Source organism: Chinchilla lanigera, unplaced genomic scaffold (genome assembly GCF_000276665.1).
Source record: "Chinchilla lanigera isolate Chin_1 unplaced genomic scaffold, ChiLan1.0 scaffold00054, whole genome shotgun sequence".
Taxonomy (NCBI): domain Eukaryota; kingdom Metazoa; phylum Chordata; class Mammalia; order Rodentia; family Chinchillidae; genus Chinchilla; species Chinchilla lanigera.
This window is the reverse complement of record NW_004955455.1, coordinates 10,258,526-10,280,020: the sequence shown is the minus strand read 5'-3', so window position 1 is coordinate 10,280,020 and position 21,495 is coordinate 10,258,526. Positions and strand designations below refer to the sequence as shown.

The window sequence follows — 21,495 nt, the reverse complement described above, 5'->3', positions numbered from 1 at the left end:
AAAAAAGGCTGGAGATTAACTAAGCACTCCCTGGCTTCATTTTTCAGCATCACAAGAGAAAATAAAATCCAGCTAAAGCCTCATACAAGTCCAGTGTTACAGGACTGAAATATTTTTCCAAAGTTCTTACAATGGAACATCACCCAGCTGCTAAAAGCACAGTCAAACTACATATACTTTTTAAAAAACTGTGCTGGAAATTAAACTCAGAGTCTTGTGCATGCTGGCCTTATATTCTGCCAGTAAACTACACCTGTAATGGAAACCACTAAGAAGTGGCTCTGAGCGGGATTTAAAATTAATCACTTGGCTTTCTATGTTTACTTGTGAGTCTGTCTCAGGCCTAGGGCCCTTGTCTGAAGATGGGCAGTGGATTCATACTAAGTGAACCTCTCTATGAGTCACTGGTCCTGGCTAAGTCCTGTAAGTGGCTGGCCTATGAGGCTGTGACACCTCAAAGGACAAGATAAGGCCACAGCTGATGTCACCTGGCTCCAATCCCAATTAACTAGATAGAGACTATAGCTGCAGGTGTCTCACTCCTTCAGTGAATGTCAACCTATAGATAAGACAGTTCTAGTTAGCGTAATTTACTACTTGGGGGAGTCTTTGTGTTGACTTCCAAGGTCCTGCTCAGTTTCCCTTGCTTTCCTCAGGATTCCCTTCCTTTGTTTGAAAACCAAATAAATACTGGTTGTAAAGAGAAGTTCTTTGTCTCAGCCCTCAGAGAATCTCAAATTCTGCTAGAGGATTTTAATCCTCCTGGAGCCCTAAAATCATACCATTTATCTCTTTTATTTAAACCTTTGCCATCCACTCACTTGTGAGGCTGTGGGCCTGATCAGTCTATGATACATTTGCTGCTCAAAACTTATGAAGTGGAAAAAAAAAAAAAAAAAGAAAGGCAAGGTAAAGTACAAAAAGCATCAAAAATTATTTTGGCTGGGCATGGTGGTACACACCTTTAATCCCAGCACTCTGCAGGATGAGGCAAGAGGATCTCTATGTGTTAAGGCCTGCCCGGCTTACATAGTGAGTTGAAGGCCAACCTTAAGTACAAAGAGACCCTGTCTCAAAAAAAGAAAAAATTGTGGCACACAGTGAGGCAAGTACCCTAGGTGTGATCCCCAGCACTGCCAAACACAAAAATCAACTATATGCATAGTAATCCCTTTAGGTGAAAGAAACAGTAGAAGATACTTATTTCTATTTTGTACTCTTCTATAGTGTCTGAATTGTCTCACCACAAAAAAATTGAATACTTTGGTTTTTTAAATGTCAAGTACAGTAATCTGAACAGAGATTATGGGCCATTTTTGTTTTTCTGTCAGTCATTTTCTATATTTAAATGAAAACTACCTTAAAAATCAGAACAGCTTTTTAGAATATCACTGCCTCAAAGGAGCTCAGTCTAGCAGGAGTGATAATTAAAGAGGCAGCCCAGCAGGGTCAAGAGCACAGCACCTAAGGGCCAGAGAACCTGCATTCAAACCCCAGCTCTGCCACTCGACGGGTAATCATGGGGAAATTGTTACAATTCTCTAAGCTGCACTTCAGTTTTCACAATAAATGAGCAATAACAAGCTGAGCGCGGTGGTGCAGGCTTGTAATCCCAGCCCTCTGAGAGGCCGAGGCAAGGGGGTCACAAGTTTGAGCCCAGCTTGGGCAACTTAGAAGAAGCTGTCTCAAAATAAAAAACAAATAAGGATGGGATGTAGCTCAGTGTGAAGGCCCTGGGCTCAACCCCCAGTACAAGAGCACCCTGCTCACAGAGTTACTGTGGGGCACCAGATGAGTGACCACAGGCAGAGCATTATGAGAAGGCAACACACGGGCAAGCAGCACAGGCCTTGCTTGTCTCTGTCGGCGACGCTGGGCTCTGAAGGGAAAGTCCGCCTGCCTCCAGGAAGGAAAAGACCCCTAGTCAGTGCCCAGCACACAGGCTGTGCCGAAAATGGCAGGTAAGCAGGCACAGGGAAAGAGTGCAGGTGGCTCAGTCAGCGTGGAGCTGAGAGGAAAGCCAGGTCTATGAGGCCCTCTGGAGACTACTCTCAGCCCAGCTCAGCAGCTTACACCCAGGCCTTCCCAGAAGGTACTGGAAGCCTCGGGCACAGTCAGATGAGGGCTGACCCTGGCCAAGGTGGCCAGATGGGGTGGATTCGAGAGACGGCAGAGAGGGAAGTTTCCAGATATAAATGACTGCACTTAAGGAAAGGACAGGGGAGGAGAAGATAGAGGAACAGGAGACCAGAGAGGTAGAGAGGTGCCAAGAATAGCATGCTGTCAGAAATCCGGTTGGACAGCCATGCAGATGCTACTTCTTATTGCAGAGGAATACAGAGGTGCACGTTTAGTGAGAAGAAAGGAGAATTTAGTGTGGAAAATGTTGAATTTGATGGGTTTATGGGACACTAGTAAGGAAGTAGTAAATACTAGATCTACTACTTAGGAGACTTGATAGAGATATTTAACATGCTTTAATAGTGGAGCTTCTTATTCTTCAGCAATGGTTTACTTTTAGACTAAACCATGTTTAATAATAACAAAGACTACCAATGTACTAAGAATGACATTGGCCATAAACCTCCCTAAGGCGCAGGTAGAAGTGACATGTACACTTCTTTCCTACTTGGGTAACCGTATCTTAGCAGTTCATTCATGGTCAAATTCATTCAAGATTTTTTTCTCTACAGTTCTTTCCTTAAGAAAAACCTCTGAAAATATCTTATGCATTCTAAGATGCTTTTTAATCTGACTTACTATTTGCTTGTGTATGCATAAAAACACTCTAGAAGGATGTAGCAGAAGTTTTTAAAAGCCAGTGCTCACCCAGTGCGGGTGGAGGCTGAGCAAAAGGGAGTCAGACATTCACATCTCACAGTACATTTAAAAAAAAAATTTTTTTTTTTTGCAGTACTGGGTATTGAACTCAGCCTCACACAAGCTAAGCAAGTGCTCTACCACTGAGTTACCTCCCCAGCCCTTTTTAAAATTTTAAGACAAGGTCTTGCTAAGTTGCCCAGGCTGCCTCTGTGACCCTCTGGCCTCAGCTTACTAAACACCTGGGATTACACTATTTTCAATCATTGGTATCTATTATGCTTAAAAACAGGGCCCAGAGGTGAGAGGTGGGGTGGCTGCTCCTCAGGTGCTTGGGAGAGCAGAATCCCAAGCTCTGCGGGGCAGGCCTGAATCCTGGCCCCTGTCACTGACAAGTTTGGGTATGTCACTTGTCTCTCTGAACCCCAATGCAAAATGGGCATAAGACATCCTCTCTCTATCCTCAAAGTTCTTTGCCAACTATTAAGTAAGATTCAGCATAAAAAAGCACGCACCCTGATCCCTGACAGATGGTCAGGGTCAATGTCCCTGTACATTTCTGATGCACCAGAAATAAGCCCTTGACCTCCCTTATGAAGGCACTGATGGGACAATTCCTCCCCACTCACATTTCCCATATTGGCATCTCTCCAAGCTAAACCACCCTTAACTCTTCTCCCTCCCTCCCCCAACAGCCCTCTCCACTACTCCTTTGTTAGTCCAACAACACGAGTGTCCTGCTGAGAAAGGTGGACAGTCAGCCCCAGAGCAAGAGCAGGGCCCTGTGAGGAGCCACACGGCTGGGATGTCTCTAGGGCAGAGCTGATGGGACTCACTGATGGACAGCACTTGAGGGGAAGAGGGAAGAAAGGGGTTCAAGGAGGACGCCAGGCTCCAGATCCCAGCATGCAGGTGCATTAAGTTACTGAATGTTGCAAGATGGGGGAAGACACAGGAAGGGTGAGAAATTAAAGCTCTAGCTTGGCTACGCTGGGCGTTCACAATCAGAGCTGGGGTTTAGAGGTTACCACTAACAGTAACTTCATGGGGAAGTTAAATTTCTGATTAAGCGGAACTGCACATGTTTTCTATATGCTCCCCAATTTCTTGGAGCCAGGACACTTGCCTCATTCATCACGCACTGGGGGGAGAGGGGTCATATGTTAAATGAGGGAACCCTGGGACTTCTGTGTCCTCTGTGTCCACCGTGAGCTGACGCCTGCATTAGTAACTGCAATGAACTGCAAACTGGCCAGCTGCCTTCCTCACACACAACTAACTGTTCCTACAACTTACCTGAATTCAGCTTAGTTTTCTAGGGGAATTCCAACTCTGAGAGACTCATTTCATAACATGATTTCCCAGGCCCACAAACCAGTAGCAGGGACTGCTCGAATTCTCTAACTTGCTTGAAGTATTTTAAAAAGTCATACCCTGTCGATGGCACTTCCCTTCTTCTGAGCGTAAGAGCCCCAGAGCAAGAAAACGAGGCCGTTCAAGTTCTGATTGAGCCAGGACACGACGGCGTCAGTGAACTGCTCCCAGCCTCTCTCCTTATGTGAGTTGGCCTGATGAGCCCGGACAGTGAGGACAGCATTGAGCAGGAGGACACCTACGAACACAGGCCACAGAAACAGGTAAAGAGAAGGCTCAGAGGCAGCAGCGCAAGCTCCTGACAGCAGGGGTTAGACACAGACATACTGTGAAATCATTGCTCTATTCCGTAGGACCCAGTGCAGCTGAGTAAGTCAGGTCATAAAGAAACCATTACACCATGATTAGTGGCCACCTCTGGGTGAGATGAGAGGGCATTTTATTTTCTTTCTTTTATTTATTTATTTTTTTTTGCGACAGGGTCTTCATATGCAGCTCAGGCTGGTCTTGAGCTCACTCTGTAGGCCAGACTGGTCTCAAAGTTGCAACCACGATTCTCCTGCCTCAGCCTCCCAAGTGTGTGCGCCACCACACCTGGCTCAAGGGTATTTTATTTTCACCTTTGCCTTCCTGGCATCTTCTAGTTTAAGGCAATAAACACCAGTTATATGTCATCAGAATTTTTTTTAAAAAAACATTCTATGTGATAGTAACCCCAGAGAATAACAATATTTACAATAGAAACAAATGTTTCTCATAATTAAAATATTAAAAAACTTACCACAGGATAAAACATATTTAGCCTTTTAAATATATAACAAATAAACCCAGTGTGGTGGCACATTTCTCTAATCCCGGCACTTAGGATGTTGAGGTAGGAGGGTTGCTGCAAGTTTGAGGCCAGCCTGGGCTCTATAGTTGGTTCAACACCAACCTAAACTACAAAGCCAGACCCTGTCTCAAAAAGAAGAACACAAACATATACACACACACACACACACATGCGCGCGCGCGCACACACACACACATATATATATGTAACAGAGCAAAAGACTGTCGGCCTCAGTCCAAGATATACATAGTTGGTCTGGACTTACCTTGTTTAGCCCACCCAGATAAATCTCCATGGCCAGGATGAACAAAGCCATCTATGTCTGTCGACAGCTCTTTATAGATGTTTTCCAAACTGCAAGCAAGCCAGAAAAAAAAAAAAAAACACAGAATCTTAAGCATAACTTTAAAAGTTCCGTAATCTCCAAAGCCGTATATGAAAAGGTTAAGAAGTTTAACATCAGCCCAGGAAGGAACAATGGAGCCTATGACCCTAATTCATAAGATAAACACCTATAGTGCTGATAGCTAAATATGCCAAAGATCTTTCCTTTCATCTGTACTGGGATTTAAGGAACAGAAGCACTCTGAAGGCATAAAGAAATTGGTCCATCCAAGTGTGGTGGCGCAGGCCTGTAATCCCAGCACTGGGAAGGGGGAGCCAGGAAGACTGAAGGCCAGCCTGGGCTACAAAATGAGTTCAAGGACAGCCTGAAGTACAAGACTCTGTCTCAAGAAAAGGAAAAAAAAGAAAAAGAAGAAGAAATTGGTCCAGCAGTTACAACCCACCACCCCACTGATGCTTATGGCCTGTATCTTTATTATATTTGTATATAGGATTGTGTATGTGGTACTAGGGATTGAGTCAGGGCCTTTGCAATGAGCCCAGGGACCCCACCCAGCCCACCCCTTTTTCTCTTTTTAAATGTTTTTTTTTGTCTTTTTGAGACAGGGTCTCATTATGCAGTTCAGGCTGGCCTTGAGCTCACTTTGTAGCCCAGGCTGGTCTTGAACTAGCAATGATCCTCCTGCCTCACTCAGCCTCCTGAGAGCTGGGATTAGAGGCGTGCGCCGCCACGTCTGGGTTTTCTTTCTTGAAATTTGAGACAAGGTCTCTTTCAATTACCTGGGCTGCATCAACTGGTGAATGGATAAAGATTTGGTTTTTGTTCTACAATGGAGTACTACTTCTGCCATAAAGAATATACTTGAGCCATTTCTAAGTAAACAGATGCACCTTGAGACCATACTCTTTAGTGAAATAAATCGGACAAACGTGTAAATACCACATTGTTTCTCCAGTGTAAAAAACCGAAAGTATAAATAAGGACCAAAACATGTAACAGGTACTGTGAAATAGGAAGAAAATGTTCAAATGGGGAAGGGAACAGGGGAGGGGGAGGGGGAAAAGGGGAAGGGAAAGAAGGAAAAAGCAAAAAAAAAGAATGAAACAAAGCTTTTGAAATGGGGAGGGGAGAGAGCAAGGAAAGGGAAAGGAAAGGAAAAAAATCATTAAGTTACATCATGTACAGGAACAAATTCTCTATGATGAATGTGATCATTATGTGTATTTAAAATATACCAATAGAATCTGATTAAAATAATAATAAAATTTTTTAAATTTAAAAAAAAAAAAAATTACCTAGGCTGAACTCAAAATTACAATGCTCAGCTTCCCAAAATGCCAGGATTATAGGCGTGTGCTACCTCACCCAACTACTTTGTATGCATTTCATATAAAATTCTCCAAGGCAGTGGTTCTTAACTAGGGAATGTGCTGCCTCGCACAGAACTTCCCACAGTACACAGGCACTGTGATTTCCCACCGTGAAGAAGGATGCAGCCCAATCGCCAACAGTACCAACCAACGTTGAGAAACAATCCTGCTGCAAAGGCTACTCGAGGTCCCCCAAACAGTGGACCTGCAATTGGCAAAGTGCACATCTGAGAGCAACTGATGCTGGACCACAGCCACGGATGTGTGCAGCAACTGTACCTGGGCGGGGGTGGAACAGGTCTTTGCACGCTAAAGCAGAGCCCGTGAGCTTGACTGGGTCCGTGATAAGGATCCTGTCCCAGGATGACAACTTTCACCTGTGAAAGGGGGAAAGCATTAGGTGGCAAAGACTTATTACGTAACACTGCGGCACTCAGTCCCAACAGACACCTGGCTGATTATACAGAGGGGGGCGCAACTGTGAGGAGGCGAGCCCTGCTTGGTACTGTCACTTCCCATTCCCATCATCCTTCACTGCCACCCTGACGTGCTCGCCCGTCCTTTCACAAGTGAGATGCGATTGGGGTCAACTTCGCATTTACCCTCTTAACTTTTCAAATGACAAAAGTAAACAAACCCTATCGCAAGCACAACACCCAGAAACACAGAGTGATTCACCATTGCTGAGTTAGTCTTTTTTCACTTTGTGTGTGTATACTACTGGTGACTGAACCAGGGCTCCCAGAATGCTAGACAAGCATTCTAGGCAAGCTCCACGGAGGTGCACCGCCAGCCCCAGAGTTAACCAGTTTTAATTATCCATACAACCGGGGTTACTGCACTCATTTTATGTGTCTTCTGCTCAACACTGCAGGCTTCCTTCAAGTCAACAGAACACTCAGTCCTACTCATGGGCAGCCCATTTATTTCCCAGCACTGCCCATTATGAAAAAACCCTGCAGTAACCTCCTAGGACAGATGCGCTTACACACTGGTGCTTCCTGTCTATGGACGATTCATGACAGGGAGGCCTGTCAAGGGACAAGTGTATTTAAACCTTCACATAATTCAGATTCCTCGCTAGCAGCAGAAGAGGGACCTGTTCCCCTAGAGGTGGAACAGATGAAACCAGGACAAAGATCAGTCCAAGGGCTGTAGGAGTGGATGGCAAGAGGCAGTGAAGAGCAATGCGGTCCCCATCTCCCATGTGCTGAAATGCAAGCCCCTGGATATGCTGTCTGCCTTGACCTTGCCCTCCTGCTTCTACCCTGCTGCTCTTTCTCAGAATCTTCCTCTTCAGCTGACACCCTCTGCATCCCTCCAATCCAGCTGCGGAACAGCACTGCCATAACCAGTAAGTTCTCAGTTCTGACCTTGCTGCTCATTGGGCCACCAGCATATCCTCCAGGATGAAGCAGCCCACCCAGCCTGGCAGGGAAGCTTGCGAGCTCCAGGGCTCCAGACCTGGCTAAGAGATGATCTTGGGTGAACTATCTAGCCTCCTTGATCCTGAATGCTCATTTGCAAAGCAGCCCACTGGCTCAGAGGCACAGATTTGATACTCTTGAGTCTTCCCTGTTTATATATCAGAATGTTACATATAACACTCACAACAGGGCACAATATTCAAACAAGGAGTAAACTAGTACTGAATGTAATAACACAGTTTAAACTTTAAAAACAAGGAGTTATCTATATTGAAAATTCTTATGCAACAAGAAAGATTGGGAAAATTACTAAGTATTAAGCATGGCTGTCTTACCAAAATGTTTTATTCGCCTACTGTACTTCTTTGATTGAACAAGGTATTCACTAAACCCTAACTTCCTGTCCCAGCTTACAAAATTGGGAAGGAAAAAGAATAAAACCCCAACCCGCCTCGTGTCAGCACATGCTGAAGGTACCGCAGAAGCTCAGAGGAAAATCCAATCACAAGGGAGTCAGCAATGGGTTTCAAGGAGGCGCCACAGGTGGATCTGTTGTTTTTCTAAAGATAGAAATACTACATGGTGTTCCACTGTCAGACGCCAGAGTAGGGGGGACAGAGGCAAAGCTGCGCAGTAGGATGCGTCCTGCTTGAGGGTCTAGCACGCTCAGTCTTCACAGTCCTTACAGCTGAAATCAGTTCCTTGCAAGCTTCCGAAGAGGAAACTGAAGTGACCAGGGATGCCAAGCAGCAACTACACACAGGATGAAGTAACAAAGCCAGCAGGGTAAAGGTCATGAGTGCCAGCTACACCAGCCAGTGTGGACAAGTCGTGGTGGAGGTCAACGGAAAGTAACACACAAAGATATAACTGTTTCATGACAGCTTCTTCACCACCACTGCCATAATACCTAAAATTGGCATGGGTTTTCAGTATTAAATAAAATACAAAGGAGAGCATACATAAAAAGTTGATTTCGAAAAAGTAGAGAATAGTGGTTAGCAGAGTCTGGGAAGAAGAGGGCAGAAGAGAGGTGATATAGCACAGACCAGTGGTGGTGAACTAATGGCACGTGTGTTTTATTTTTTTAAAGACAAAAGATATTAACGTAGAGTTGTTTTCTCTACACTAAAACCTCATTACTCAGGTTTAAAGGTAGAGTTGGCACTTTGTGATAAATAAGTGGGTTTTGGGTTGCAGTTTGGCACTCCATCTCGAAAAGGTTCGCCATCACTGGTATAGACCAATAAGTCTATCAATTAATTGAACATTGCCAAATATCTAGTAGAGAGAATTTTAAATGTACTCAGCACAAACAAAAATGTCTGAAGTGGTAAATATACCAGTTACCTTGATCTTATCATTTCACCGTATATATGTACTGAAATCCCAGCGTATAGGCTTGGTGGCATAAACTTATAAGCCCAACATTCTGAGAGGCTGAGGTAGGATTCCAAGTATGAGCCCAGTAGGGGGAACTGAGTGACTGAGAGAGACCCTGCTTCAAAATAAAAGTTAAACAAGTGCTGAGGATGAATATGAAGGCTCCAGCACAGCCATAAATAAAATAAAAAATACTGCCAGGCATGGTGGCATATATCTATAATGCCAGCTACTCTGGAGGCCAACATAGGAGGATCACAAGTTAGATGCCAGCCCGGCCAACTTAGCTAGATACCTTGTCTCAAAATTAAAATAATTGGGCTGGGGATATAGCTCAGTGGCATAAGCACCTGCCTGGCAAGCACAAGGTTGTGAGTTTGATCCCTGGTACCACACACACACACACACACACACAAAAATTAAAATAATTAAATAAGTAGTCAGAAAAAAAGGTTGCAAATGTAGCTCAGGCTTCCCAGAGTTCAAACCCCAGCACTGTAAAATCAAAACATTTCTAAATGTCACAACAATATACAGACTGTCCCTGTGTGGTGTGGCCATCTTAGCTTTAAGGAAAAGGTAGTCTCACTAACAAAAACGTACACTGAAAGGTTCCTCCTCCAAAAGAGCCCTCCAGTCTCTCACTTCCTCTCTCACTTGGTGAGAGACTGTGGCTTTCCCATACTCCGCCACAGCAAAGACTGCACCCAGGTAAGATTCAAGAAGCCCTTAGAGATTCATTATGAAATGCATGAAAGGGGGTTGGGGATTTAGCTCAGCGGCAAAGCGCCTGCCTGGCAAGCGCAAGGTCGTGAGTTCGGCTCCCGGTACCGGAAAAAACCAAAAAAAAAAAAAAAAAAAGAAATGCATGAAAGAGACTCAATTCACAATTTTTTAGAGGCTGAGTCTCCCGCCAATGTATTCTCCTCTGTTCTCTTATTTCTTCTACCAGTTAATTTAGCATTGTGAGTTCTGATAAGTTTGCTGGCGCTACTACATGGCATGACTTTGGGAAAACAGACTTCAATGATGCACAATACTCTTACTTAAAGTTGACTGATAATTCAGCCAAATAGCCTAGCTACTTTCTGGGGGCCAAGCAGGGAGTGCTGGGGATGGAACACAGGGCCTCCTGCAGGCTAGGCAAGTGCTCTGCTACTGAGCCACACCCTCAGCCCATCCTTGCTACTTAAGATGTAACTTTTTTGTTCTTTTTGCCTCTTTTGTCCACTACATTTTCTTGGCATTTCTGAATACACAGCTCTTCAGTTCCATTATCCATAATTAACAAGATTTTAAAAAACTAATCCATGATCACTGGAACAGGCTTGCAACAATATACAAAACAGTAAAGGGAGACTGATGGTGTCCCTCAGTGGTAGAATGCTTTGTCCTGAACATTTAGGGCCCCAAGTTACAATCTAGCACCATAAAGGAAAAAGGAAAAGAAAAAGGCAATGAATTTTTCTAGACAATGAGAGCATACAGACACAAGGCCTATGTACATACTTATCTTTTCTGCTGCAAAACCAGCACACAGCAAACGTTAAAAAGAGTAAATATAGGCTGAAACCTCACAATTTCAGTATACTACTGAATTACGACCTGCAGCTTAACTCCAGTGCCCCTATTTCCTTTCCTCCCATAATAAAATTCAACAACTGTACTTACATCTCGTATGTCACACATTTGGGTCCAGGTGAAGACTTGGTGTGGGGGTGGATAAACAGTGTAATGTTTTCTTTCTTCTGCAACAAATCCCATTAGCTAATTTAAAAGATAAACTAGATTCAAAATCAGATTCTCACTGGAAACTGTAAGCATTTAGTTAGAAACCTTCTCACTCCAGCGGTTTGAACCTCCTCTAGCTCCTTGCCATGTTTTAAATCCAAATTCCCAAAAGAAAAATAAAAAACAAAAACACCATCTCCTCCCCGTTTAACAAGCTCAATGGCATCAATTCCTGATCAGTTTCTCTGGGCTGGAAGGAAGCTGGTTTTTGCTTCGCTTTACTTTCCAGTGGTGCAAGCTCTCTCCCCTTACAAAAGGCCAGCGCGGTTTCCTTCAGTCTGGCTGGTGGTTTTACAAGGCCAATCGTTCTTGGAGAGCAAACTACGTGGCTTAAAATAAGCCATAATATCGCCTTACAGTCTTAAACAACTTTAACCGTTATAAACGTGCGGATTCAAACCCCCATGACCCGCTTGACCCGCTTGAAAAGGGCACATGGAGGAAAATACGAATCTGCTGAAAACAAAACCTCGCGTCGATTTCGCCTGCTACACTACACCGACCACGGACGCTTTAACCGAGGAGCCTGCGCGTTTCCCCCGTGAAAGGTGACTCTCCCACCTACCTTTATGAAGTACGGCTTCCCGAACTCTCCGCTCAGGTGCTTCTTCCAGCTGTCCCCGAAGCCCACGGGCACGTTCCGGGCTGCGAGTCTGAGCAGCGCCGCGGCCTTGTTTCTCTGGATGCGGTCCAGTTGCTCAGCGCTCAGCGGCGAGGAGGGCGGCGTGCCGGGCTCGTCCTGCCCGGCCCGGGCCTTCTTGGCGGGGCTGGCCTGCAAGGGGTCCCCGCAAGCGCGGCTTAACAACCGCAGCGACTCTCTTCCAGCGGCCCGCAGCTTCCTAGCCAAACCCCGCGGCCCATAGCAAAAGATGCCCATAGGTGGAGCAGACGCCGAGCCGGCTGGGCTCAGGGCGAGTATCTGCAGTTTGGGAGTCACAGCCCCACGGCATCCGCAGGAGGACTCGCGGGACTGGGGACCCAGCCCCCAAACGCCCCGCCCTGCAGAACCCGCCAATTGAGTCCCCACGCGGCCTTTTCGCGGCAAAAACCCTCAGCAGGAATCCCGTCCCCTCCCTCTTCTGATTGGACGGAAGGCTGAGCAGGGCGGGTCAGCTGCACGCCAATTGGCGCCGCGATCCCAGGGGCTCGTCCCCATTGGCTAGCGCGTCAGCATGGCGACCGGTGAGAGACACGGACGGGCTGCTCGGTACACGTGGAAACTGTTTTGAACACGGGGCTCCCAGTTTACCGCGTCGGTGGCGCGCTCTTACACCCCCGAACCAAACAGGCTCCCTGCCTTCCTCTCTCTCTCATCCCCAGCCCCCAAAGCGGTCCCCGCGGCGCCTCACCGTCACATCGCCGTTCTCTTCAGCTACGGCCGCCACGCCGGCCCTTGGGTCGGCCGGCTCGGGACTGCAGGCACGTCGTTTTCTGGCGGGGCTCGGGGAGAAGAAGGAGTAGAGAGTTTTCTGGCCGATCATCCCGGAGCCGAGCAGAGAGCGAACGCGCGCCGCCCAGGGACTTGGAATTGGCGCCAAGCGCTCCGCGCATGCTCCGAGTGGGGAGGGTCGTGGCGGAGGGCGGTGGAGGGCCCAGTGCGCAAGCGCAGGAGGGGCGGTCCGCACGGCCCCTAGGGCAAGGTTGGGCGAGTTTGGGCGTGAGCAATGCTGGAGGGCCTACTTTTTCATTCATTGAGTCTGTGCATCCCCCTCCTACTCTGCTTTAAAAGGCCCCTGTCAGCCCTCCTCTCAGCTGTAAAAAAAAAAAAAAAAGGGCCTGCCCCATTAGGGGTGCTGCGGGGAAATAAGGAGCCTTATAGTGTTCACTGAGCTTTTATTCACATGAGCGCATCCACTTTTCACAACCTGTTTTACTGAGGGCAAACAGGTTCAGAGCAAGCATTTTGCCAAATTTATAAATCTTGGGGGAGACTCTAAGATCATGGAGGTTAATTAGAAACTATTCATTCCCGGCCGGCATGGTGCCGCACGCCTGAAGTCCCCGCACTCTGGAGGCTGAGGCAGGAGGATCGCTGTGAGTTTGAGACCAGCCTGGGCTACAAAGTGAGCTCAAGGCCGACCTGAACTGCATAGCGAGACCCTGTCTCAAAAAGACAAAACAAAAACAAAAATTAAAAAAAATCTATTCATTCCCGGATGGCATAGAATTCGTTTCTTCCCTTCCCCCGTACCCTCCCCAAGTATTACTGATATTCAAATCAGCAATATCTCCTTTTCGTCCTTTCTCCGAAACAAATCCCAAATTCAGTGAGTTTTCCGTCTTCTCGCTACAAGCGCAGTTGGTCTTCTTGTTACCGGCCACTTAGGTTCATTTGCTCGCCACTGATCAAATCAAAGCAGGCCATATATTTTGGCAAAAGGGAAAAAAGAATTTATTCAACGAAAGCTCCAAAAGAGATGGAGAGGCCTGTTTGCCTCAAAGCACCACCTCCCCCTGTGCAGGTGGACAAGGGCCTCTTATAGTAAGGGACAGCAGAGGGGGGACAAACAGATAATGCAGATCACATTTGTTTTATCACAGCCAGCCATCTTCAGCTCCTTGTCCCCTTTCTTTCTTTCTTTCTTTTTTGGGGGTAGGTGGTGGAACAGGGTCTTGCTGTGCAGTTCAGGCTGGCCTAGAGCTCACTTTGTAGCCCAGGCTGGTCTCGAACTTGCAACAGTTCTGCCTCAGCCTCCGGAGTGTTGCTGGGATTACAGGCGTGTGCCACCACGCCCGGCCTCCCGGTCCCCTTTCTTATGGAAAGGCAACTGCTCCATCCACGCTTCCTTGTATCAGTGTCTATATCCTGTCACTTTTGGGCTGAGGAAAGAGGTGTTGGTTCCGTGCTCCAGGAGGCCGTTTGGAGCAGTTGTTTATCTCTAAAAGAAAAAAAAAAAAAAACTTTCAAAGTGCCATTTTGCAGAGTCCTTTATATCTCTTTCCTGCTGAGAGATCTTTTTGAAATGTAAATGACATCACAACACCCTTCCTGCTTCCAAAGGTGCTTAGAATGAAATCCCAGATTCCTGCCCTGACTTCCAGGCTACTTCCCTTTCTGACCGCAGCCTTACAACCCAGTCTGTTTCGCCGGTCTTGGGCTGACACACCCGCATGTCCTGCTGAGGCCTTCATACCCTACACAGCTTTCCCTCTGCCTAGAAAGCCTCCTCTCTACACTCGGGATCCTTCCCTGTCGGGCCTTTTCTTCCTGCCTCACCTTCCAGCTTATCGCTGTAATTATAACATCTACACTGCACAGAATTATCGCATGTATACTTAGTTTTCTCGTGTGTCTATCTCCGAAATGTAGCCTGGGTGAGGACAGGAACTTGAGCCTTGCTGCCAGCACCCAGGACAAGGAGCTTAAGTGTAGGAAGGGAGAGAGCTCATGGTTGAACAGCATTTATATAAAATTAAACAAGTAAAGTCGGGCCAGGAGGCTGAGGCAAAAAGATTTTAAGTTTGAGCCCAGCCTAGGTGACAACGGTGAAGCCTGGTCTCAAAATAACAGGGACAAGATGCAGAACGAACTGCTGTACTGAGACCAGAACAATGCACCGAGCGGCCGAGAGGTGGCGCAAGCAGGCCGAGGACGGCTGGTTTTGCCAGGCTGCAAGAGCTTTCCCGCTTGCCCCGGAAATGCATAGAGGCTGCGCGAGCTGCGGGCGGGGTGAGTGTTTTTCCCGCCACCGGGAGCGTAAAAGGAAACCCCACGCCCCGCACTCCCGCCCGTGTTACAGTTCTAATTTCACAATGCGTCGGGGGTCCCGGCGCTTAGATGAGTCACCCCTTTGACTCGCTGGGGTTACCCACTTTAATAACACTGATGTGGAGCGGCCGCTTACCACGCCTCCTTAGCGTTGTGGGCCGGAAGTAGAGAACTGCCCGGCTGGGATTCTCTGGGCAAGCCCCTTGCCCCACTCTGGGTATCAAGGGCCCCATCTGGAAAGGGAAGTTCTGGCTTTCAGTTTTCAAAGTTGGCTGTGGCTTGTAAATTCCTACGAATGATTTCTTTAAAACTTTGCACGCTTGGGTGTGGAGTGTGGGCGTGTAGGTTTTTGCAGGCTAGCCAGCGGGGCTCTTGCGTTCGGCGCTAGGGCTTCAAGCACGCTAAGGGAGCTTATCTCCCAGCCCCGGCCAGCTGATTCTAACGCACAGCCAGGCAGGTGTGGGCGACCCCGGGCCTGTCCCTGATGGCCCTGCCAAGCTTTCATGCCCTCTGCACTTCCTTTCTAGGACATGGTTTTAAACTTTAAACACGGGAAAATGGAAACTTAATAGGAACACTGTTGTGGGACCATTTCAATGAGTAGATGTTTCGTCCAGGACAAAACCTGGGTGCCCTTCGTCCTTCCTTCTGCTTCATCGCCGACCTCACTTCTTACTGTGGAGAGGAGGGATGGAAAGATTCCTGGTGAAGCGAGCTCAAGACCATGTTGGAGAAGGGCAGCAGCAAGAGCAGAATGAAGAAGAGCCAGTTACATCCGGCAAAGACCCAGGGGGCCCAAGGAAGAGGCCCAGGAGAGAGACCCTGGAGAGGGCCACCCACGAGGCAGCCCCCAGCTGGCGGCACATCCGGGCTGAGGGCCTGGACTGCGATTACACGGTCCTGTTTGGCAAAGCTGAGGCAGATGGGATTTTCCAAGAGTTGGAGAAAGAAGTAGAATATTTTACAGGTAAGCAGAGGACTCGGTGAGTGCGCTGAACACTTGTTTAATAAAACTGCTGATCTTGTGTTTGGAGAAATTGGGACTCAGGAGCCCTTGTTGATGGGTTTAACAAATATTCTCTGAGTACCTCTGAGCTTGGCGTACAGAGTTTTAAAAACCAGGATTGATTGACCGCTGGAAGCTAACAGATGCCTACATGACAGTCCTTGCTAACAGATGGCTACTTGCTGATAAGACTCACCTGGGAAAGTTTAAAAAAATATTAAATATGCTGTTGCTGTGGGAGACCAATCGAATCAGAATAGCTGGGGGTGCCACCTGGGCATTAGCGTTTTAAAAAGCTTCCAGGGGCTGGGGATGTAGCTCAGTGGTAGAGCACTTGCGTAGCATGTACAAGGCCCTGGGTTCAGTGCCTGCGCCAAGAGGGTGGTGGGCTTTTGAGGGGATTCTAATGTGCAGCCAGGGTTGGGAATCACTGGTCCAGGGGCAGAAATGGTGGATAACCAGGTAATTCCTCTGCCTTAGTGCTGAGTGGTTCTCAGCCTCACCTGGAGAACTTGTTGCTAGGCAGAACTGATCCCATGCAGTCTCATTTCTAAGGAGTTGGCAGGTAGGTGATGCTGATGGTGCTGGTCTGAGGATCAGCCATAGGCCCCCAGGACTGACAAAGCCATCCCGCTGGTGCAAACTTACCTTCATTGTGTTCAAAGCTCAGACTTTTTATTCTGCTTCTTCTTTAGCTAAGCAATAACTAAAGAAGCAGTAGTATTTAAGAAAAGGTGACCTCAGGCCATGTTTCTCCAAGTATAAAACAAGAATTCCTTTTTTTTTTTTTTTTTTCCCAGCACTGGAGTTTGACCCTAGGAGCTCTCCACCACCGGGCTACATCCCCAGCCTTTTTATTTTTCGGAGTAGAGTCCCACTAGGTTACACCAGGCTGGCTTTGATCTTGTGATCTTCCTGCCTCAGCCTCCCAAGTCCTGGCATTACAGGCATGTATGTGCCACCAGAGCCAGCTAAGAATAATGTAATGGTTCTTATATGAATATTTTGGGCAGGCCACAATGATTTTTTTCCCCAGTACTGAGGACTGAACCCAGAGTCATTGCATTGAGCTGCGTTCCTAGCCCTCCCCGCCTTTTCTTGAGACAGGGTCTCACTAAGTCACTGAGTTGCCCAGGCTGGGTTCAGATTTGTGACCCTCCTATTTCTGCCTTCCAGAGTAACAGGATTACAGGCATGCACCACCATGCCTGGCTGCCACAGTGATTTTTTGAGAGCATCTCCAGCAGGGCGTAACACGACAAAATGAAGAACGGAGGGAAATGTTATTCCTCTTTCCTTTCCTTGACTCCAGAATTGTCGGGGAGCGTGTTGAGCGCTTGTTCCCCAGCATCTCTGGGCATCCATGGGAACGAACTGCTGTTTCATCCACACAGGGGCGCTGGCCAGGGTCCTGGTGTTCGGGAAGTGGCACAACGTGCCCAGGAAGCAGGCGACCTACGGTGATGCTGGGCTGACCTACACGTTTTCAGGCCTTACGCTGTCTCCAAAGCCCTGGATTCCAGTGCTGGAGCGTGTGCGGGATCGAGTTTCTGGAGTGACAGGACAGACTTTCAACTTTGTGCTCGTCAACAGGTGACACTTGCCCTATTTGGTGGACTACATTTTATACATCTTCTGTCTCTCCCCAGAGGGTCTGGAATTCCACCATACCCTGTGCATTTGTACAGATCTTCTGTAGCGCACAAGGGACAGAGCAGTGCCGCAGCGAGCACTCAGTCTACCTTTGTGGCACTCACCTGCCGTGGGAGGGGAGGGAGGACTAACTCGTGAACAGACAGTTCGGCTCCGTTATTTCAGATGGTGTTAACAGGGTGATGTGCCTGCAGCTGGCGGGGAGGAAGCGGCCGCAGTTTCTGGCAGGGTTGTTCCGCAGTGGCACTGTTGGCATTTGCTGTGGAGGCTGACAGATACTTTGTAGGGCATTGAACACATCCCTGACTCCACTGAATAGAGGCTAAGAGTACCCCTGCCCCATCCCAGCAGCCAAAAATATGCCCAAACACTGCCCAGTGTCTCCTGGGGCAGAATCACACTGTGCCGAGGGGAAGGCTATTTCAGAACTTTAGGTGAGGTGGTGAGAGGAGGGTGCTGGGCAGTGCTGTATGAGCTGATAACTAAATGGAAATCTGGAGTCAGAGAGAGCCTGAGAGGTCCAGAAGGGGCCTGGAGAGTCCATGGAGTGGGGATGCCTCTGGTATGGCTCTCAGTCCCTTTCTCATCACTGGGACATCAGTGGGACATCGTACCTGACACCATAGTACCTGACACCCACAGCTTAAAGGAGGAGAGGTTTATTTTGGTTCACAATTACAGCCCATAGTCTGTGGGCTCCAGGGCAGAAATGGCAGGGCAGAGGAGCTGATGGAGGATAGCTGCTTATATACTGGTGGCCAGGAAGCAGAGAGAAGAGGAGCCAGTGAGAGAGATGTATGCGCTTCCAGGTCATGTCCCACCTCATGGCAGCAAGCCAGGTATATTGCCTCTGTGATCCAAGCACCTTCCACACACATGAGGCTTTGAGGGAACATTCCAGATATAAACAGTAACATTCCTTCCCTGACCCCTCAAGTGACTCCGTGTCCATCTCTTTATGTAAAATGCAGTTAGTCCATTTGTAAGAGTCACCAAAGTGTTAACTGTTCCAGCACGGCTGAAAAATCTAAGTCTAAAGTCTCATCTGAGACTCAAAGCAAACTCTTAGCTGTGAGCCACTGTAAAAATCAGAAAGTTAAACAGTGCTGGTCTACAGAAGCACATGGTAAACATTTCCATTCCAAAAGGGACAAATAGGAGTATAGAAAAGAATAGGACCAAAGCAAGATAGAAATCCAGCAGGGAGAACATCAGCCTGTCTGGCAGCCAGGGCAGGTTGTGGCCAGATGTGAACTCCCAAAAGGCTTGGGCAGTGCCATGCCTTCTAGCATTGCCTGGCCCAGCTTTCGTGGCTTCTCTGTTTGCTCCCTACCAGCAGACACTGGATGGCCCTGGCATCTCCAACTTCCTGGGGTCTTCTCTACACTTTTTGCTTCACTCCGTTTCATTTGCTGCCCTCTCTGGGGCAAACTGCCTGGCCTCCAAGGCCTGCCTTTGAAATCTGGGTAGCAGCCTCCACAACCCCATAACTTTTGCCTATAAAACCAGCACCATGTAGATGATGCCATGGTCTGCTGCCAGCTTAAGGAACAGCCAGCCCCCTTTGGATCATGGCTGCAGAGATCTCCAAGTACTGGATGCATGAGCATTGTGAACCAAATCGCGGGGAATCAATTCCCTAGGAAGCTATTCTTGAGCAGGATACCCTGGAGCTCTCTTCTTAAAGCTGTCCTTCACATCCTGGAGTCTGATTGCTTGCTGCTTTTCTAAGATGCCCTTAAGCCATCTTTCCTGTTGTCCTGAAACAGTGGTGCCTCAGTTACAAAAACTTTTGTTTGCAATGTGGTTCACAAACAAGCATTTGGCAAAATTGTGTTTTTGTTTACAAACTCTGCATCAGGTGACATACATGACCACAGCTATCTTTCTCACACAAACACAAACATGAACATCTTTTCCAAAATCATAGAACAAATTAAGTTCATGAATTGAGGTACCACTGTATAAAGTACTTGGCTTCTTTTTAATGCTAATCTTTTCAACATCACTCTCCAAAGCACCAGCTTTGCAGGCTCCTCCTTTCTAGCCAAGGTTTATGTCATTCAGCTCTAGTTTTTGTTCCTGATTTTCAATGTAGATCTGATTAAAAGCTCCCAACAGTACCTATGCCACAACTTGAATACTGAGCTGCTTTAAAATCTCCTGCACCAGATTAATTAGTCTAGTGCCCTTAAATCTCTTACAAAGTCTTAGTACATGAGCAAAATGTAGACTGATTTTATGTCAGAGCATTACACACTCAGTCTCTAGCCCAGCTGCCAACAAAGTCCTTCCCAACTGAACACTCAAACCTAGCCTTTACCATCTGCATTTCTATCAGTATTCTGGTCTTCTGAGCTCTGACCACTCTCCCATCAAGCTCAGTTTACAGCATGCTAGAGCTTCTGTAGCTGACATCTCCAAAGCTTTCCAAACTCCTCCTGCAAACCAATTCCAAAGGATTCTGAACTACATGGTCAGGCAGTCACAGCAACAATCTCATTCCTGGTATCAAGATCCATCTTAGTCATGTGCTTGTTGCTGGGGCACAATACCTGACATGCACAACTTAAAAGAAGAGACATTTATTTTGGCTTATGGTTATAGGTTTCTGGCTCTAAGGCAGAAACGGCAGGACAGAGGGGCCTGGTGAAGGAAAACTGTTCACATCAAGGTAATCAGGAAGAAGAGAGACAAGGAAGGTGCCAGTGAGAGATACCTTTCCAGCTCATGCCCCCCAGTGACCCACCTCCACCCAGACCTAACCTCCTAACAGCAAGTCAGCTTGCCCCTATGATCCAATTACCTCCATACATGTGAAACATTGGAGGACAGTCCAGATCTAAACCATAACAGGCTGGACAGCAATGAGTGGGGGAGATGGGTAGGATATGCTCAGAGGCATGCAGGGAGGGGCTAGACTGCAAAGAAAAGGGGTTATGTTAGTGTAGGGAGGAGTTATTTTATGTGACAGATCTTTACATATGTGTACCAGGAGACATGACTTTGGCTGCTTTGAGTATGTTAAGTTTTCAAGCTGGAGGACAAATAGGACTAGGCTACCAAGGATGGATGCTTCAGGCTGGGCTCATCTGGAGACCCAGGTGAGGACCTCAAGGTCCTGCAGAAACACAGCAGGAAGGCCAGCACACACAGCACCTCTGTACACTGCAGGAAAATGAGGAGCCTGCAATACTAGTGAGTCATAGGGGGGGGTTGTTCTCAGCAGTGTTTGTTCTCACTGCAGGTATAAAGATGGCTGTGACCACATTGGGGAGCACCGAGATGACGAAAGAGAACTGGCCCCAGGAAGCCCCATTGCCTCTGTCTCCTTTGGGGCCTGCAGGGACTTCTTCTTCCGGCATAAGGAGTCCCGAGGGAAGAACCCCTGCCGGAGGGTGGAGGTAGTCAGGGTGCAGCTGGCCCATGGAAGTTTGCTGATGATGAACCCCCCTACCAACACTCACTGGTATCACAGTCTTCCTGTCCGCAAGAAGGTCCTGGCTCCAAGGGTCAACCTGACATTTCGTAAAGTTTTGCCTACTAAGAAATAAAAAGTGTTTCTAACAATGAGTATTTCTATTTTTTTCTTTTCTTTTTTTCCTCAGTACTGGGGATTGAACACAGTGGAATTCTACCACAGAACGGTATCCCCAGCCCTTTTTCATTTTTTATTTTGAGACAAGGTCTTGGTAAGTTGCCCAGGTGGGACTGTTATGGCTTGTATCCAGATGTCCCCAAAGCCTCATGCACTCAGAGATGGGGCTTTTTGGAGCTGACTGGA

General features: G+C 47.4%; 2 protein-coding genes across 2 annotated transcripts in view; one reads left to right on the top strand and one right to left on the bottom strand.

Moving 5' to 3' along the window:
• Nucleotides 1-13,032, bottom strand: part of Ung (uracil DNA glycosylase) — a 15,208-nt gene extending 2,176 nt beyond the window's left edge. Inside the window, exons 1-6 of the mRNA XM_005396483.2 lie at nucleotides 12,693-13,032; nucleotides 11,909-12,115; nucleotides 11,224-11,319; nucleotides 7,022-7,119; nucleotides 5,292-5,380; nucleotides 4,254-4,432 (exon numbers count right to left, since the gene is read on the bottom strand). Coding sequence (XP_005396540.1) covers nucleotides 4,254-4,432; nucleotides 5,292-5,380; nucleotides 7,022-7,119; nucleotides 11,224-11,319; nucleotides 11,909-12,115; nucleotides 12,693-12,824 — 801 coding nt within the window. The 5' untranslated portion in view covers nucleotides 12,825-13,032. The remainder of the gene's footprint in view (nucleotides 1-4,253; nucleotides 4,433-5,291; nucleotides 5,381-7,021; nucleotides 7,120-11,223; nucleotides 11,320-11,908; nucleotides 12,116-12,692) is intronic.
• A 1,888-nt stretch (nucleotides 13,033-14,920) lies between these two features.
• Nucleotides 14,921-21,285, top strand: Alkbh2 (alkB homolog 2, alpha-ketoglutarate-dependent dioxygenase). The gene is made up of 4 exons (XM_013520492.1): nucleotides 14,921-15,013; nucleotides 15,580-16,019; nucleotides 17,453-17,651; nucleotides 20,959-21,285. The coding sequence occupies exons 2-4, from the start codon at nucleotides 15,743-15,745 to the stop codon at nucleotides 21,263-21,265; spliced, it is 783 nt and encodes a 260-aa protein (XP_013375946.1). The 5' UTR covers nucleotides 14,921-15,013; nucleotides 15,580-15,742; the 3' UTR covers nucleotides 21,266-21,285.
• The last annotated feature ends 210 nt before the right edge of the window (nucleotides 21,286-21,495 follow it).